At 34.9% G+C, this 19,846-nt stretch overlaps 1 protein-coding gene across 7 annotated transcripts in view; it reads left to right on the forward strand.

Moving 5' to 3' along the window:
* LOC105836993 (kinesin-like protein KIF21A) overlaps positions 1 to 19,846 on the forward strand; it is a 242,645-nt gene that overhangs the window by 108,025 nt on the left and 114,774 nt on the right. For all 7 annotated transcript variants that reach the window (XM_036291117.1, XM_036291118.1, XM_036291119.1 and 4 more), the window contains 2 exons: positions 682 to 864; positions 18,912 to 19,037. In XM_036291117.1, the coding sequence (XP_036147010.1) occupies positions 682 to 864; positions 18,912 to 19,037 (309 nt within the window). The remainder of the gene's footprint in view (positions 1 to 681; positions 865 to 18,911; positions 19,038 to 19,846) is intronic.

The raw sequence follows: 19,846 nt of genomic DNA on the forward strand, positions 1-19,846 counted from the left end.
ATACAAAATTGACATTTTAATATTGAATTACATTAAGCCATTATGGAGTTACAATTGATTTTAAGATTTCAGGTTAAAAATATTTAATTTGATTGACGTGGAATTGGGCAATAATTGACAATTTTATATTCAGCTTGTGATTGATCTAAAATTGCTTCATTTTGTCGATATACTTAGACCAATAATTTAGACCAATATTCTCAATAGCGTTTATCAGTTCTGCAGGAATTTTGGAGATATTTTGTTATCTGGGAGTGTACTTTATTTTTATTTTATATTCATACTGCTTGGAAATTGATAACGTTTTGACGCCAGCTAGTGTCTTAAGACTTTAAATTGAATTATGGTCGGCCGAATCGATCCCTTCGTGTGCTAAATTAGGAGATAAAAATCAAAATTTGCTTGGTCAACAAAACTACTTCGATAAAACTTTCTAGGATTAAAAAATACACAAAATAAATGAAAAAGTTATTTTTTGTCATGTCACTTGCTTTTACTTTTTTAAAGAAAACTTTTTTTGGAGAATTTTCTTAAACATTTTGATTCAAGAATATTTTGTATAAACATACATTTGTACACACTAAATTTTATTTCATATTTTTCTATGTATGGACTATATACTTGTGATATTTATTCCCTTTGTTAATATTGTATTTAATTTTTACTTATGTCGCTCGACAGTGAAAGTTACGGCCCAATTTTCGGCGAGGAAAGACAGCGCACTAACAAAGTTAGAAGGAGAACAACGCAACCACAAGAACTTCTCTATGGTATACATGCCCCGGAAAATGTAAAAGCAGACGATCAGAATCAAAATCATAATCATCCTCTTACCAGAGTTCCCAGTGCACCAGGTAGCCTAAAGTAAGTATACGGCTTTTGGACTTCAATATTCCTATTAGCAAAATTGACACAGGATTGCCATAAACATGAAAAATTGAAGAGGTTATAAACATTTAAGGAAGTTTTCTAATTATTAATAAACGTAATTGAAGAACTTGTTCAAAAAATGACAATTTAGAATCAAAATTTGTTTGTTAGAAAACAATTAAAATCAATCTAGATTGTTAAATCTACCCGAATATACAACTTATAATTATTTAAAATTTAGAGAAGTTTATGAAAATGAAAATTTTCTCCACGAAAATGAAAACCTTGTTTTGCAGTAAATATTTTTTAATGAACAAATGGTAACTTTGAGCAAAACATTTTTTTTTTTAATATTTTTTAATTTATTAGATAATTCTTGATTATTAACTGAAAATCTACTACTTTTGTTGTCACATGACTTCAAAAAATTAAACTTTTTTTGCAATGAAAAAGTGGTCAATATTACATGATATATAATTAGGGTTGAGTAGTAATTAGTTAAAAAGTTGGAAGTTAATATTAAAGTTAAAGAGTTAATCTTTAACTTTAACGTTAATTTTTAACTTATTTAGGTAATTTTAAATAATTTAATTTTTAACTTTAACTAGTTATTTTTAAAACATAAACTTTATCTTATTAACTCTTTTCTTAAGTTAAAAATTTTATTTTATTTTGGTTGAGATATTATTTTCCTCAATAAATTATTTACAGTTTTTTTGAAATAAGGGGATGCTGAAGTCGTTTGTTTTACCGATTGAACGCTAATTATTTTCGGATACGCTTTGCTTTTAATTGATTTCATAGAATTGTAATTTGTTCTCCAGAATTAAAGTATAGACGATAACAAAGGGTTGGTAATTACAATTTTATGTTACACGAAAAAAATTAGAAAATTATACTTTCGAGTAGTCATCTCGTGACTTTAATTGGTTGACCTCCTTTTGGACACGTAACGATTAGACACTGTTCGATTGGACATGCACGATTGGATACGGCACGATTGGACACCGTATGATTGGACACCGCACAATCCTTTAGTGAAAAACATTAATATATGATAGATTATCTAATCTTAGAAACATCTGGTAGAAAAAATCGTCGCTTTGTCAGAAAAAAAATGTAAATTTCAAACGTCTATACGTATTTTTACGTACATCTCGTTTAGTGTGGAAAGTCGCAAACCCATGTGGTGCAGAGAATGCTTTGCATACACACACACGGGAGGTGCAGGGGAGGGACATCTCCCCCTCCTCCCTCCCGCACTTATCCCGTCCAAGTCGCTAATCCATGTAAATTATATTGGAAATCTGCAAACACATGTGCGTGCGTGCGTGCGTGCTTGTGTGCGTGTGTGTTCCCAATCGTGCAGTGTCCAATAATGCGGTGTTCAATCGTGCGGTGTCCAATCGTGCCTTGTCTAATTATGCGTGTCCAATTGTGCGTGTCCAATCGAGCCGTGTCCAATCGTTACGTGTCCAAACGGGATACTCCCTTTTAATCTGCAGCACTAAATTTTAAAGATTATATACGTATAAAATAACTGTTATGCGCTCTTGTTGTGTTTAGGAAAGAATAATAATGTGCTTTTAGAAATGAGCTAGAAACCTTTGGTATGAGAGAATAATGTATCTGAATATTTTATATGTATGTGTGAGAGCGGATTTGGAAGAAGTCGATAAGTAGAGTAATATGAAAAAGAATTGTTTTGTTCTCGATATTCGATAAAATTCAATTCACAGATTGATATTAATATATGTACTTTTATTCTGGGAAAAAATTTCCAAATCTATAAAAGAAATATATACGAAATCTCATTAATGATGTTCACGAATGACTTGACCCCGATCAAGTTTGAGAAGCAGTCCAGCATCCCCCTAAGAGGGAATTTTAAAGATGATTCTGAGTACTAATATTTAGCTCAGTAACTCAAGTGTTTGAAAACTGATGAAACTGTCGGCGCGCAGTTTATATGAGCTAAAAATACTAAATTAATGGAAAAATTATATTTAGTACCAAGATTCGCTGCAGACCAAGTGGGCGTTTTTAACTTTATTTATATGTTTAAAAATTTTATCTGTACAAAAGAAAAAAATTATGAAAGAATAAATATATTCTTGCATGAAAACAATGTTTTTTGTTATCATAAACTTGTCGTGTTCCTAGTCCCGGGACACGGTATGGGATCGCTGCCAATGACTCTTCGGATTAGGTGTCCAAAAGATAACGCCGAGAGTAGATATAAAAAAGATATATTTGTTCCAACGTAGTTACAGTCTTCAGTTAGTGAACCCGAATAGATAAGTGTCGTAAACAATTAAGTACAATTATACGTTACGACGAGCAACATAGATTCGTCGCTGTATTGATTGGTAATGAATCCACTCGTTCTCTTTTCGCCGCTTTTCGGGCTGTTGCTAGGGGATTTCTCTCGCGGTTACAGGCCTTTGGCTCATGCATTCCACCAGAAATAAGGAGATTTCGGGTGGCAACCGAGTACATTGCCCGGTGCGACGGCTGGACGGTGTCATCGCGCGAGGTGTCACTCGACACCCTTATCTCTCGCGCTATTCTTGGTGTGAATGTCGAACACTCATAACAAACTTAACCCGTTAATGTTCAAATTGTTATTTTATTTTCCTTGTTTTTAAAGTCAGCTTTTAAGCGTGAAAAGGTGGATTATTTTAATAAGAATACAGAATTTTTATAGGTTTTGGGGTCGCTCTTCCGCCGTTGTCAGAATTTTATTTTGTTAACGAGAAAATCTTACTTTGTCTGATAGATAAATCTTTGTAAGACCTATAGCGGTAAAATTTTTTTCGGTAATTGGCAGTTCTGGTAGCCGCCTGAAGAATTCTATTGATGATTATTAGCACTCGAAGCTGTAAGTTGCGGAATAAAAAATTTCTTTAGTTACAAGATACAAATTCGAAAATTTTCTAAGTCCCGTCAAAATGGAAATATTTCTTGGTAACCAACAGTTCTATTGAAAATTTGGTAGCCTTCTAAAGAATTCTATCGATAATTATTAGCATTAGAAGCATTTTTTAATTTTTAATAACAAGGAGTCAACTTTACGCATTCTAAGTCACTGACTTTCTCTTGTACCTCCGCGCTTATTGATTTATTACAATGATAAATTAAGGTGAAACTATTTACCGCATCGAAAAATAGTATTAGACATTTCTTCTTAGATTTTCATTTTCTATCGCATGATGCTAAGCAAATCCGATGCTTTTGTAACACCCTGTATATTAATTAAGTAATTGAAATAATTTATTTTATTTATTTATATTATTATTTAACCGTTTTAAGTATATCAGTTGTATCCGGTGAAATTCAGTAATCAGAGAAATACAACATTAAATAATATTTTTTATATTTTATATTTTTAAATTATTTATAATGTTTATTATAGTATAATATTTATTTAATATCTGATTTTAAGTTTAATTTAATTTTTAATAAATAAAACAAAAAATGTATTTAACTAACCATTTGCTCCCAAATTGTTAGCAGAACTGCTAAAAATTTCTTACGGAATCAGGCTGCCACAACCATGGTGTACTGTGTCTTTGAGTGCGCCCTAATTGCAAGCAAAAATCGTCATCAAGGCAGCGATCATGTAACTTTTTCTTTAGGATGGAACTGTGAACAATGAAAAATTTTATGTAAATATTTCTTTCTATTGGTGTTAAATAGAAAGAGATAGTAACTTGAAACTTTTCACGTTTCCGCCCTAAGAGAAAAATTACATGATCGATACCCAAATCTTGATATCAAATTGGGTGCAACATCAGATCAGATCTAGCAGTATAATGACAAATTTCTGCAGTAAATATACAGTTGATTTGTATTTATAAATGACGACAGATTGATGACAGATTTGTCGAATCTTTTTATTTTCATAGTTATGATTTTGTTTGAGAATTGATGTAAGCAATTTCCTGGGAAGATTATTAATTCAGGAATAGGAACGGATTGAATAATTTACCTCACCCCTTCCTTAGCATCTAATATTTCCTATAGGGTGGGGGCGCCTCAATTAATCTATTTATTTTCTCCCTTTATATCACAGATATCATTTATTCTAGGTGCAATTAATTTCACTAAATTTCTTAGAGTTAAATGTCACTCCAAAAAAAAAAAATGATAATACTACCAGTCCTGTATTATAAATGTTATGTGGCGACCCTCCGCCACATCGAACACCAGGCGCAGCGAAGGAAGGTATTTTTTGCTTACTTTAGTCGCGCTGCAAGTGGTCTTTATGTAACGCGTTGGCTGCATTTTACTTCCGAGAGAGTAGGCTGCCTTTTTATTGCCAATTTGACATTTCAACAGATCTGCTGCGTTTTTGGCATTAATCTGTCGCATACTTTAACATATTTCTACAGGCAATTTGCACTTTGGTGTTTGTCGTCAATCTGTCATCAATACTTTCAATAAATCTGCTCGCAGTTTACTATTATTTTGTCATGTATTCTGATGACAGATATTGCTAAATATTTGTTGAATATCTACTAACAGTGTTTTCAGTGACAAGACGTTTCTCATTTGCTGTTTTTTTGGCAACAAATGTGCCAACATTTGTTACAGCAAAAATGGTTATCGGGGTACATATTAAATAGAGAAAAGTGATATAATTACGCGTAAGGTTACTAGAAATAAACATAATATTTTAATCTTCCGACAATATTACAATGTTAAGTTATATTTTAAGATTAGTGGCACATTCCAGTAACATTCTTATTAATATATGTAAGATTGTAATCTCCTTACAACTTTACTGCAATGTTTGGTGCTATGAGGGTAGTGTCATTTCTGCTTTCCATTTGCTTTGTGTCGCATTATATCAGTGATACAAATTGATTTTAACTGACTACTGCTTTTGATATGACTTGAGCAAGGTTGTAAATTATGCTTCTTATTTAGCATTGGAGTTATTGGCTTGAACTAATTTAAAGCAACACAAATGTTGTCTCAAATTATGGAAATGGAAGACGTCCAATTACATACTATAAATCAACACTTTTTAATGACACAATGTGAATATCATTATTTCTGTAATCAAGGAACATGAGGGTTGAACTTAGCATAATGATCACTCAGCGCGTCAAATGGCAAAATGTAGAGTCTAGACCAAGAACTAGGATTAAACCCGGATTTATAAAATCGTGCACCATGCAGAATTAGGTTAACATATTGTTTTAATAAAAAAATCTCATAATGCTGCGCTTTTTATTCTATTATGTGTAATTTTTATTTATGACAAATATAATTCCGCCGCGTCCATTTATTGGTGGTATAACTGCTTATGTAAATAACTTTATGTTAGCGACATCCAAAAAATATCGTTTTTGTTACGAAAGTGCAAGCAGAATAAGAAATGCAATGTAAACATTCCAATAATGAAACTATAAAAGTGGAATGGATGAAAATGAATGGCTGCTCAACACTCTTCTTTCTCCCTCTCTCTCCTCTTTTCCTTTTTTTCTTTTTACCCTCTTTTTCTCTCTTTTCCTTTTTTCTATTCTCTTTTCTTTCTCTTGAATAATTTAATTATAAATAAAATATGAGAAGAATTAGAAACTATATTTACGTGGAAGAATAGAGTTTAAAGAATATTTTACAATTAAAAAAATGAAGTTTCACCTATGATTTAAGTATCATTTTCGTATATGAAAGAGTATTGTTAGAAAGAGTTGAAATGTTTGTTTGATGAAATATTTGATGAATGATGAAAATGAGTTATTCAATTCTTTTTATGTAAGTATTAGTATCGCTCAACGTCTTCTATTTTTTTTATATTGTCACGACTTTTTCCTTCACGGGGGAAAGTCGTGATCAAAAACAACGACAGAGAAAGAACACCGAAGGCCAAGACGGCCCGAATGCCTAATCTTTTGCGCGCGAATCTTGCGCACGAAAGACCGGGTTGAGCGCCAAACATGCTTGACAGTACGTCGATTCGTGAAATTCACCAAAAACAGTCTTAATCCATGCGTGAAAGTCTGTTAGCTTGTCCTAACGGCAGAAGTGGGGTCAATGATAGGGGCGCGTACGACAAAGATAGCGGAGCACGACAAGGAACCAAATAATTTTAGCGACACAGTGCATAACAAGAAACAATAAATTGAGATGAATAATTGAAGGATTTACAAAGCGAAATTCACACGCGCAAATGATGAAACTGTGAGTCCGATAATTCCGTAGCACGCGGCCGCGAGACCGATCACGCACGAAAGGTCAGGTATACTTGTTCCGGACGATTAAGACGTGTCGACAATCCCGGCAGCGATGGATCGCGGACACGAATTCGCGAGGGTGTTGGCCGTAGCACGACCACACATTCCACGATATTCGACTCGCACTGTCCAGCCTTTCTGACACCGATCTTGACACGAAAAATACTCGCGCGACGCGAACGATATCCGCGGGGACTACTTTTTTCACGCGGCGCAATACAACTTAGATAGGCGAGGACTTTGCGGCGCACGCAGTTGCTAACTTCCTGCGTAAACCGCCAACGCGATCCGTTCTCCTCCTTGGCCACGATATCCGACACGATACTCCTCTTTGCTTGAATTCATCGATAAATCCAAAATCACGAGGCCGCCCCGCGACTGACACAACACGAACACTGCGTCGGATGCAGAACAAGAACGGGATGGCTCGCCGGCCAGTGGCTTTACAAGACGAATCTTTGCGAACGATAAAGGCTATCTCACCAACACATCTCTCCTGGCTCGTCCTCTCCTTCGTCACCAGATCGTCGTCTAGGGGAAGCTCCTCAGGCACTCTCGCCTCTCCGACAACGATAATCTCAAGGCTAAGCCCGCCGAAGGGTATGAGGCACCCGATCCGTTTGCACGTACGCACGCAAAAGCACGGGGGATCGCGGTCGATCTGCAATTGACACCGCAACCCCCCACTAGGGACTGCGCGTTAGCTTTGCGCATCACGCAGCCCAATCATGACAAGGCGCGCAGTCCTGCGGCCGCAGGGTCTTGTGCGCCCTAATCCTTCCGGAGGCTCTATGGGTCCCCCGCGAGGAACCGAATTTTTTATCTGCATTCTCCGACGGCACCCGCCGCTCTTCGCCTTTCGCGAGAGCGTCCTACAGTCCGTGGGGTGATTTAGCGGTCAGACCTTCCACCTTCCTCTCTCCTTCTCCCTTCACTCACTCCATCTTCTCTATCTCTCTCATTTTCCACACTTTCCTTCACACTCTTTCCCTTAGTTTTTTCCCCTCGTCTTTCTCTCTCTACCCTTCTCATCCACTACTCACTTTCTCCATCCTCCCCCAGTACCCATTCCACTTCTTGCTGCCTGCTTTTTCACCCTCATAGAACTTGTACTAATGGAGGGGCCTTGGTGCATCGTGACGCGCGCAAAGAGAATTGACAGAGAGGTGTATATATTGTTTTTTTTTTTTCGTGTGGGAACAGGTTTGTAACTATACAATCTGAGGCCCGATTCTCGAACTTGTACGAAAAAAAATTGCCTACAAAGATAACACTGTGCATTCATTAAGTGGTACATAATTTAGAATCTAAAAGATGTATGCCAATCAATGAATGCACAGTATTACTTTTGCATGTAAATATTTTTTGTACTAATTTTAACAGCCCAAGGCCCAAGTAGGCACCAAGTAGGTAGGCTCGTACCTGTCGTACCGCTTGTATGTGCGCTTCTTCTCTTTTAGAAAACGGAGTGGTGGAGATGTCCAACACGAAAAGAGACAGAATATATGAGAATATATTCATGTCTCTGTCGATTCTCCCCGCGCGGACTCTGACATATAGCAATGGCTCCTCCATTAATACAAGCTCTATGCCCACTCCCTAGTCTCTAAAACTTTCCCATACATGTTCCCAGGTCTCTATATCTCCTTCACATAATCTACACTTTCTTTCCTCCTTATGTTTACTTGGACACAGTTCACTTGGACACAATAAGAAATAACTATGTCTAGGGCACCCCTACTAGCGGGGTGGATACTGGAGGAGGGCCGAAGGCCTGTGCGCAAGGGCGTGTGTGTGCGTGCGTGCGCGCGCGTGTATGTGTGTGTCCGTTTCTTTTTGTGTCCAACTGAACAGTGTCCAGCTGAACGGTGTCCAAGTGAACAATGTTTACATAAACAGTGTCCAAGTAAACGGTGTCCTATTGGACACCATTTATTTGGGTACTGTTTATTAACAGTACCCAAATAAATGGTGTCCAAATGAACAGTGTCCAAGGGAAAGCCTCTCCTTCCACCTACTTTTTCCTCAGCCCTTACTTAAATACTTTGGTACTCCGTTCCCATTTACCTGTCTATACCACCTCTTATATCTTAAATTATATATCCTTTCCCACCTTTCTTTCTTCTGTCTTTTCCTCCCCTTTCTCTATCTCCTGAAATCATTAAAGTACCCTTTACTAATTTACCCTTTCTTTTTTTTTATTTTGATACTACCTTGTCCCCCTGAACCTCTTTTTCATTGCTTCCAAACATTTTCTTGCTAAACTGCCTTCTTTTTCTTCTTCTAATCTGTTTTTAAAGTTTCACGCTCTTTTTGCCATTCTCCATATTAGCTTATTCTTTTGCAATTTCTCCCTCACTAAGTAACCCGGAGTTGCTCCTTTTATTCCCAAAATTTATTTTATATATTTCTTCTAACCACTCTATCCTCTCTCTCTTTCTCTCTCCTTCCAACCACAGATTTCCCCGTAACTCATCACTGACCAAACTAAACTGTCAAACAATCATAACCGTCTCTACCAGTTCCTCCCAAACCTTCTTTTCTCTGTTCTCCATACCTGTTCCATCACTGTCGCCATTTTTCTGATCCTTTTTCTTATATGTGCATTTTGCTATTTCTTTTTAATACATAACCTAAATTTAATACATACCTAAACTTTTTAATTTCCTTTATATGCTTTTCCTCCAGTTCCAGTTCACTTTTCTTAATCTCCCGTTTCCTTTCCTAAACTTCATTAGCTTCAATTTTCCTATATTTAGCACTTATTCCTTTCTTTCTAAATAATCCCTAAATTTTTCCAGCATACTTCTCATCTCTCTTTCCTCCTCCGTCAGCATTACTATGTCATCTGTATATGTCAATGTATATACTTTTTTTTCCCATCTTTATTCCCTCCCACTTGACCTTCTCCATTTTCTCTTTTAAATGTGCTATTAATATATTAAATAATATGAGACTTAGCGGGCATTTTTGCTTCATCTCCCTTGCCGTCCAAAAACGCCACCTTGATCACCTCTAACTCTTACCTAACTCTTCGTTTCCCTTATTAACTCTTTTATTAACTCTTCTCTTATTCCCCTACCCCTCATAGCTTTACCTCATAGCTTAATACCCTCTGTCTGTTGTATTAAACGTTGATTTCAAATCCACAAAAAACACTGTCATCTTTCCATTTTCTTTCCCCACTTGCTTGTTTATGACATAATTCAAACAGTAAATATTATCCATTGTCCCTTTTTCCTTTCTAAAGCCTACTTGATTATCCAGAACTAATTTTTTTTCTTCTATCTTGCCTTTCAACCTCTAAACCCACCGTAAACTTTACATAATGTAGGCATCAACGTTACCCTCCTATAATCTCCCACCACTTTTGGTTACTAACTTAACTATTGGCACCACTCTCTTCTTCCACACCTCTGACTATCCCTCCCCTCTTTATATTTTATTACAAAAACTCTACACCCATTCTATTATTTCCTCTCCTCCGTTTTTCTACACTTTATTCGACAGGCTGTCTATCCCCGCCACTTTTCTATTTTTCAATTTTTTTACTATTTCCCCTATTTCTTGTCTCGTCAAATCCCTCTCCTCGTCCCTCTTTCTTCCGTCTCTTAATCTCTTTACCACCCTTTCTTCCATCTTTTCCACCAGCTCCGTAAAGTAATTTTTCCACTCTTCTCCTTTAATTTCTTTATTTTTACCCTCTTTTTTTCTTTTTTTATTTACTGTCTTCCATACTTGTCTCTCCGTTTTTGCCTTTTCGGCCTTCCTTCTCTTCCGAATCCACTCTTTTGCCTCCCCTTTTCTCTTTTTCGCAAAGCCTTCCATATTTTCCCTTCCTATCTTTATATTTCTGCTTACTATTCTTTCCTTTTTTCTATTCTCTTAACCTTTTTCTCACCTATTTTTTCAATTTTTTATTTTTTTTATCACTCCTCATCTCACCAACCCTTGTTCCCTTTTCCTTTTTTTACCTCTAGAATCCTCCATCTCTTCTATCACTTTTTTTAATTTTCTTTTCCATCCTTTCTTATTTCCTTTGCACCCCTCCCTCTCTTATTTCTACTTCCCCAAACTCCTGTCTAAACTTTTGTACTTCTTCCTCATCCCATCAAACCCTTCATTATCTTTTTGCCTTCCTTTTTTCCTTCTCATTTCTATCCTTCTCAATTCTCATAAAAACCCCTAAAAGGTGATGATCTTAATCTATCCTCTCCTCAATTTCCTATATATCAACCCTATCTCATATTTCTCTATTTCCTAGCACGTAATCTATTACCGTATTCCTCTTACCTTTTGTATATGTAAGCTTGCCATCTTTTACTTTTCTTATTCCTCTATTTAAAATACCCCACCCCGTTTCCTCCAAAAATTCCACCAAATTTCCCTCTTTTTATTTATCTTTTCATTCTTTGATTTTCTTCCTTTTTCCTTCTCCTCCCTCCAATCTTTTTCCCTTACCCTTTTCCTTTTATCTTTTGTTTTTGCGCTGAAATTCTTTTATTAAAGTTAATACATCTTGTCTCTTCTCCACTCTCTTAGTTTTTGCAATTTTCTCTTTACGTTCCCATTCATATATACCTCCACTATTTTCACCCTGTTTTTTTTTCTTCTCACCTTACCCACTGTTATTCTCTCTTTCCTCGTTTCCATCTTCGTGTCCCTTTCTATTAACCTCTATTTGATCCCCATTAATATGCCTCCTATCGCCCTTCCCTTATTTTTCCTCTTTAATTGAATATTCCACTTGTATCCTTTAGGCAATCCTTCCTTTAACTTCCTCTATCTAAAACAAATATATAATTCTTTGTTTGCCAGTGAGTGTAAAAAACGACAGCAAGTGTAATAATTTAGTTCGACTTGACTGGCCACATATTTATTTAATACAGCACGACGTTTTGACCGTGGATTTCGGTCCTTTTCAAGTGCGTTAAGACATCAGTTTATGATATATACAATTAGATTTATAATATATTTCCAAATATATCATATAAAACCGAGATGATCAGCTTATGCATATGTTGCAGTATTACAACCAATAATAATAGCGGAAATTATGATAAAAATAATACTACTTACAAATCCAAAGTGTCGTCGAAGGATATAAAATACAATTAATTGTCAGATAAATCGTGATGTGTCAGTTTACATCGAAGTCTGATGTTCGACTAACCGAAAAGAAAAAGTCAAGTAATACAAACAACACAACAGAATTAATCTATACGGATATCAAAAAATATCGATAAAATTAAACTGCGTATAATGATAAAATAATAAATAATATACAAATAAATAATAAAATAGTAATAAATAATAAAATAAAATAAATTAAATTATAATAAATGATAAAAATGATAAAAATATCAATAAATTAGAGTTATGTGGATTTTATTATTTTATCGTAAATTGCAGTCAAATTCTCAGTATCCGTTTGCAAATTAATTGTATGCTCATGCTTTTTGATTTTTATCATATTTATTATTTATTATTTATTATAATTTGATTTATTTTATTATTTATTATTTATTATTATTTTATTATTTGTACATTATTTATTATTTTATCATTATAGTTTAATTTTATCGATATTTTTTGACATTCGTATAGATTAACTCTGTTGTGTTGTTTGTATTACTTTACTTTTTCTTTTCGGTTAGTCGAACATCAGACTTCGATGTAAACTGATGCATCACGGTTTATCTAACAATTAATTGTATTTTATATCCTTTGACGACGCTTTGGATTTGTAAGTAGTATTATTTTTATCATAATTTCCGCTATTATTGTTGGTTGTAATACTGCGACATATGCATAAGCTGATCATCTCGGTTTTAGATGATATACTTGAAAACATATTGTAAATCTAATTGTATATATCATAAACTAATGTCTTAACGCACTTGAAAAAAACCAAAATCTACGGTCGAAACGTTGTGCTGTATTAAATAAATATGTGACCAGTCAGGTCGAACTAAATTATTACATTTCCTCCATCTATTTTCCTTCATCCACATCTCCAGCATATTACCATTACATTCCATTTTTCTACTCTCTCCAGAACTCTTTGTTCTTATTTCCCAGACCTGCCACATTCCAAAAACAAACTTTTAGTTCATCTACTTTCTTCTTTTCTTCTATTTCTCTCCTTTTATTCCTTTCTGGCTTTCTATTTCCCTTCACTTCTTTTCTGCTCTCTCCTTTTCCCCTATTGTTGTTTGCCTTTTACTTCTCCCTTCTCATCTCTTAATATCTCCCTCTCCTCATCCCACATTTACCATTTTCCATCAATTCTTAACTTACCATAATTCCTCTATACTTTTTTCTCTTCCTCTCTTTCTCCCTCGCTATCTCCTCCAACTTTTATCTAGTTCTTTTCAATTCACGTTAAGTCATCTTGAATTCTTTCCCTTCTACTCTTTAATGCTTTCTTTTTTCTCATGATTTTTATGTTATTTACATTTAAACTTTACCATTAACTATTTTTTCTCTTTTGCTCCCCCTATCCTATTTATCTTCTTCATTTCGACATCCACTTTTAATTCTTTCCATAATCTCTTCAACATTTCTCTCTCTTTCCCCACCTTAGCTTCTAGATTCTTTACTATTATGTTTTTTCTACTTTTCTTTTTTTCTTTAACTTCACACTCTTTCTATCTTTTAATCTCCCCTCTATATTGCTTTTCCCTTTTACTTCTCTCACTCCCCCCTCCTTACTCATTTCCAACTTGTTCAATCTCTCTTCTAATCTCTCAATTTTACCTACTACTTCCTTTCTTTCTTCTTGCCACCCCTCCCCTTTCTCTCATCTCATCTCCTCCATTACTTTCTCCAACGCTTTCATTCTCTTTTTTATTTCCTTTATCCCTCTTTTTGCTTTTTCCACATTATCTCCATCATCCTTTTCAACCTTTCTACTTCTTTTTTTCATCTCCCCTTTTTGCCCCCTCCATATCTTTCTCTTTGCTCTCTTCTCTCCCTTCCTTTTTCAACCGAAAACTTCTGCATCTTCTTACTTCTTTGAAAGATTTCTAACACTTCCCTGTTTTTCTCCTTATCCGAGCCTTCCTTTTTCTCTTAATTAGCTCCTCTGAATTTGCTAGACTCCCCACTCTATTTCTTACTTTCCTCTACCTTCTTGCTTATTCTTTATTCGCCCACTATTTCACACTCTTTGTCCCAACTTACCCACTCTGTTCCCTCTTTATATTTTTTGTGCTCCCTGGCCAACTGTCGCTAATACTTCTTTCTTGTTCACTTAAACCTTCTTCCCTTTACCTAATTCCTTTTCTTTGCTCTCTACTTTTTTTCCCGATTTAGTCCCTCGTCATCACTCTACACATTCTCACCTCTGTCCTACTGAAACTTTCCTCCTAGAAACTTTATCACAATTTTAATCTAACTGTTACGTACTCACTTATTATCGAAAACGGAAGTTTACATTAATTTATTGTTAATAGTATTTATCTTTAATGCGACTGAAGAAGACTGAGTGGAGTCGAAACGTTTTGCAATTTTTTAATGTTTTATTAATCTCGTCATGTACGTACGTATTAATAAATGTTATTTATAATTAACATATCTTATGTTAGCTTGCTTATCGACCTTGTATTTTTATTTTTGTAAAACTTTTTTTGTAATTTTACTGACTCATGATGAGGAAAAATACATGATGTATAGTTTTTTTTAACCCCTTTAGCGGCAGGCAAAATTTTGTGCCTCTTCAAGAAAAAAAAGTAATCACAATTCAAAGATACCTTGTGAATATGAATTTAAGATTTAAATTTGAAATTCAAAATGGCGGATCCAATGTATCGGTTAAAAAACTAAAGTCTATTGTTATAAAAACTGGTATTTGAGGGTTTTTGAATTGCTAAATTTTAGGTACAAAATTTTATTATTGAAAATAGCGCATAAGTACATATTTGTGTTGATATGTATGTTTTTTTGCAAATACTTATTGTACTTCCTGGGTATCAGATTTCATAAAAATTAAAAAATTTTGATTATTTTTGACTGCCATTTTTGGTCGGCATTTTTTTTTTTTTTTTTTTTAATCTTGGATTTGTAGTCAACGATCCAAAAAACCCCTAGATGCTAAGTTTCATAACAATTGGGAAATTTTGATTATTTTTGACCGTCATATCCCAATGAACACACAATGTTTTTAAACGTTTTTTAAATATTTATTTTTAATTATTTTTACATTATTAACGTTTATTGTACAAATAATATTTATATAATATTTATTAAACATTTGTTTTATATTAATTATTTATTTCAAATAATGAATTAGAAGAAATATTTATAAAACATTAATTTAACGTTGATTTAATATTTATAAATTATTAATTTTTTATTAAAAATAATGATTTAAAAAAATTATTTAAGTACTTAATAATCTTTATTAGCTTTTTCCTTGCGGGGTACAGGTAGACTCCCGCTCCGCTTATAAAAATAAAAACCGCTTTTTCTACATGCGCTTCGCTTATATTTTTTAGAAAGAGAGACCACACTTTCTTTTCTCCATCCATTCTACATTTACTCTTGGACTTCCGCTCCTCCATTTATTTCTCTATTCACCATCTTTTGTCCTCATTCACTCCTTACACTCTTCTCCTCCCGGCCTTCTCTTCCCCTTCTCCTCGCTCTCCCCCTCCTCCCACATGTTGTCCAGCTTCACCATCCACCTCTCTCCATTTCCTTTCTCTTCTAACACCTCATCTACCATCTCCTGCCATCCCTTTTTCTCTCTCCAGTCTACGCATTCTCCAGAAATATGCTCCCATGTCTCCTCTTCTCACCCACAAATTCTACATCGCCTCTCGTCCTCATCCTCCCAATATCTCCCTTCCTTCATTCCGCTACCTAACCTAAACTTTGCTACTCTTTGCTACCTTTTCTCCTCCCTATTTCTCTTTAAGTAATCCGGAATACCTTTACCTTTGATTCTTCTGTACCACCTAAACGCGAGCTACTAATCCTTTCCCATCTTTTCCTCTTCTGCCTATTCTCTCTCTTTATCATTTCTTCTCTTAACCTCCCCTCCTCTCTCATTCTCTCTACTTCCTCTACTCCCCAGCCTCTTTCTTCATAATATCTCCGCCTCTCTTCCTCCCAACCTGTGTTTGCTCTACCCTCCCTAGCTCTTTCCTTTATTTCTTCCCAACATTCTCTTGCTAATTCTTTACCCCCTCCCTCTTCTAACTTCTTTTCGTATCCCCAGGCTCTCATTTCCGCCCTTCTTTCTAACTTATCCTTTTGCAACTCTTCGCAAACCATGTATTCTGGCACACTTCTTTCCACTCCCAGTACCCATCTCAAGTACCTTTTTTGTAGCCTTTCTATTCCATCTCTCCTCTTCCATCCCCAAATTTCCACCCCGTAGCTCACCACCGACCACACCAATTTATCGAATAGTCAAATTCTCCTTCCTCAATCCTAGAAAATTATTTAAGTAATATTTATTTAATATTTATGTAATATTTATTTTACATTTAAAAAATCAATTTAAACCATATTTTAAAAAATATTTAATATTGATTTAATATTTATGTTACAATAATTAATTATTTAAAATAATGATTTAAGACAAATATTTATATAATATTTAATTGATGTTTTTATAATATCATTTTATAATAACATTTTAATAAATCGTTTAAAATAATATTTACGTAACATTTATTTAATGTGTATGTAATAATTATTTCATGTTTAAAATATTATTTAAAGAAATATTTCACTCCTAGTTAGGAAGCTTCATTAATTATGGAGCGTAAATCAAATATAAAGGAACAGTGAATCTATATAATGAGAGTGTTAAAAGCGTATAAATGAAACCTCTAAGAGACACAAATTGAAACATTGGAACATAAAGAAAGTGGAGATTAAGACTGTAACCGTGAATCCTGTGTGTCTATTGGCTGCGGATAGCCGCGGGATTCATGGTCCGGGCGGCGGGCTCGAATAAATGAGAAGACGGTGTGTTCGGTTTAATACTATGGTTTATTCAGTGTTGATAGGCCTATGCTAATATATACAGTTCCCTACGTTAATATATACAGTACGATTCTCGACATGCGAGGCGCTCGTGTGCAATGTGCTGGCGACTATGTCGCGGTGCGTCTGCGCGCAATCGGTGCGGTGCCCTGATTGGCCGTGGCGGCGGTGCGTGCGATCGGTGTCGGCGTGATGCCTCGGGCGGCTATGGCGGCGTGCGCGCCGGTCGGTCGGTGCGGTGATTGGCGGCGGGTGCGGTATCGGCGGTAGCGGCGCGGTAGTGCGCTGTGGCCTTAAGGTCTAACGCTAACGGCGCTGTTGATCGGTGCGGTCGTCGGCACGGTGCCCGGTGTCAGCTGCTCGGCGCATCAGCTGATTGCTCGTCGGCGTTGTTGTCACCACGCGTGGTGACAGGTCGCGGAGTCGGTTCCTCCTCAATGCGGAGTCCCCGGGTCGGGACGACGGCGACCGCTCAGTGCGCGGCCGAGAGCTAGGGCACGGATCGTGTCGGTGAGTTACCGCTCGATACGCGGTCAGGAAGGCACTCATTGCGTGCCGGGAAGGATCGGGTTCTAGGTTACGGCGCTCACTGTGCGCACTAGGAAACCTGGTTCACTCCACCAGAAGGCTCGGTCTGCTCAATTCGCAGGCCGGGGGGAAGCTCTGACTTCTGTCGCGAGTGGAGGGCTTATATACCCTCCACTCGGTGGTGAGGGAAGTAGAGAAGAGCGGAGGGAGCGAGCGAGGTAGGGGTAATGGCCTTACCTCCGTTCTAGCAGTAGCGGGGGAACGGCTCGTTACAAGACAATATATATTGCATTTATCAAAACAATATGACATATTAACAATACTCAAAAATAATAAAAAATGACATTTTTTTACGAGCAGAGCAAAAATAGATCTTTTTATAAGTTATTCCACATGCAGCTATTTGACATGTAAAAATCAATAAAAAATTATAAAATTTTATGTTTAATTATAAAAATATAAATTAACTATCTATGTTTCATCCTTCTGACAACATCTATTGAAATAATCTATAACAAATATGTATGCATAAACATGAAGTATTCATGGATCATTACGAAGTGTTAGGTTGCGTACGATTTCAGTGTAGTTAACAGTTGAGTGGGTGACCGTTTTCTCGGACGTATAAATTAAACATGTTCTAACATGATACGACTTGGCTGAAACATGTATAGTCTACTCCCCTAAATTATTGTAGAAATTAAGTGATGTTAGATTGTGGTGAGGTTGAATTTATAAAAATTATTGAATAATGCAACCAATTTTTGCTCTTAAAACCTTAAGCAAACGTTTAGTAAATATTTAAAAAAGAATTTGTTTAAACGTTAAATAAATGTTTATTAAATAATAAAAGAATATTTTTTTTAATATAAAATAAACATTTTTTTTATGAGAAAAGGGGGACTTATCCTATTATTTAAATGTTTTTTAAAATATTTTTAAAAATGTTTCTCAAACATCAAAAAAAATTTTTTTTAAACATTATTGTGCTCATTGGAATTGGGGCAACTATTTTGGAATTTTGATCTTGGATTCATATTCAGCAGCACAAAAAATCTTTAGGTATCAATTTTTATACAAATCGATCTAGCCAACTAAAAAATAAATGATGTACGCCATATGGCGTCAATGTAGTATTTACTAAATGTATTTGAATTCAGAAATTATTTCTTACGTTAGAGGACCGTAGTAAATTTATTTCGTAATTTTGTATATGAATAGACAATTTTGCGATAGAAATATACGTATGCTTTGATTTCTGTGTTTCAGAGGACTGGTGTTGACAAGAAATCAGTACAGTGGTATTGTAACTGGTGGATCGCCAACTTTGAGTCGTCGTGACAGCACATCACCCAGAGCTCTGCGACGACCGATTCATCCAGGGGGAGGCTCTATGTGAGTGATTATCCTGGACAACATTTTTATTCTTATATTTCTTTTATATATTCTTTTTTTAACATCTTACTCCATGCACTATTAAAGATTAGTTATTTTTTCGAGGTAAACTTTTATTTTATCGATTTTGTTGAGACAGGAATCAAGTGCAAGTTCGTGCCTAAGAATATAATAATTAATAGTTAGAATAGTGCATATATATCGATATAAACGTATGCGGGAAAAGTGAGATTCTAAAGCGATGGGATTATCAACATTACAGTGTATAAAATTTTCCGAATTGGCTTTACGGAATAAATCACGATATCGCTAGATACATATTAATAAATATATATAATTGTAGATACGTACTTACCGTAGGTAAGATACTCACCTTAAGCTTAAGAATAAAAATATATTTAAAAATTATGTTGATAATTTTTAAGTTTTTTTTTTGTTTTTAAGTTTTAGTTGAGTATCTCGTGATGTATTCTTGTATATATTTTACACATGTAAAAAAATTTTTAACTTGTAAAACCAATTTAGAAAATTTTGTAACCTATTGATAATTTTGTTGAAAGAAATAACTTTTCAATATACAAATTGCTACATATACGCCTATAATTGCATACACAAATTATATACAAAAGAAGTATCTGTTAAATTACTCTCCATGTGTGTCAAATGTCTCTGAATTTATCAAATAAGATATAATATTTTCATGAACATTTTTGAGAAATATATTGTAAAATAAAATATAAACTACGTGGAAATAGATATATATTATTATAAATATATATATATATATATATATATATATATATATATAT

Source organism: Monomorium pharaonis, chromosome 8 (assembly GCF_013373865.1).
Source record: "Monomorium pharaonis isolate MP-MQ-018 chromosome 8, ASM1337386v2, whole genome shotgun sequence".
NCBI lineage: Eukaryota > Metazoa > Arthropoda > Insecta > Hymenoptera > Formicidae > Monomorium > Monomorium pharaonis.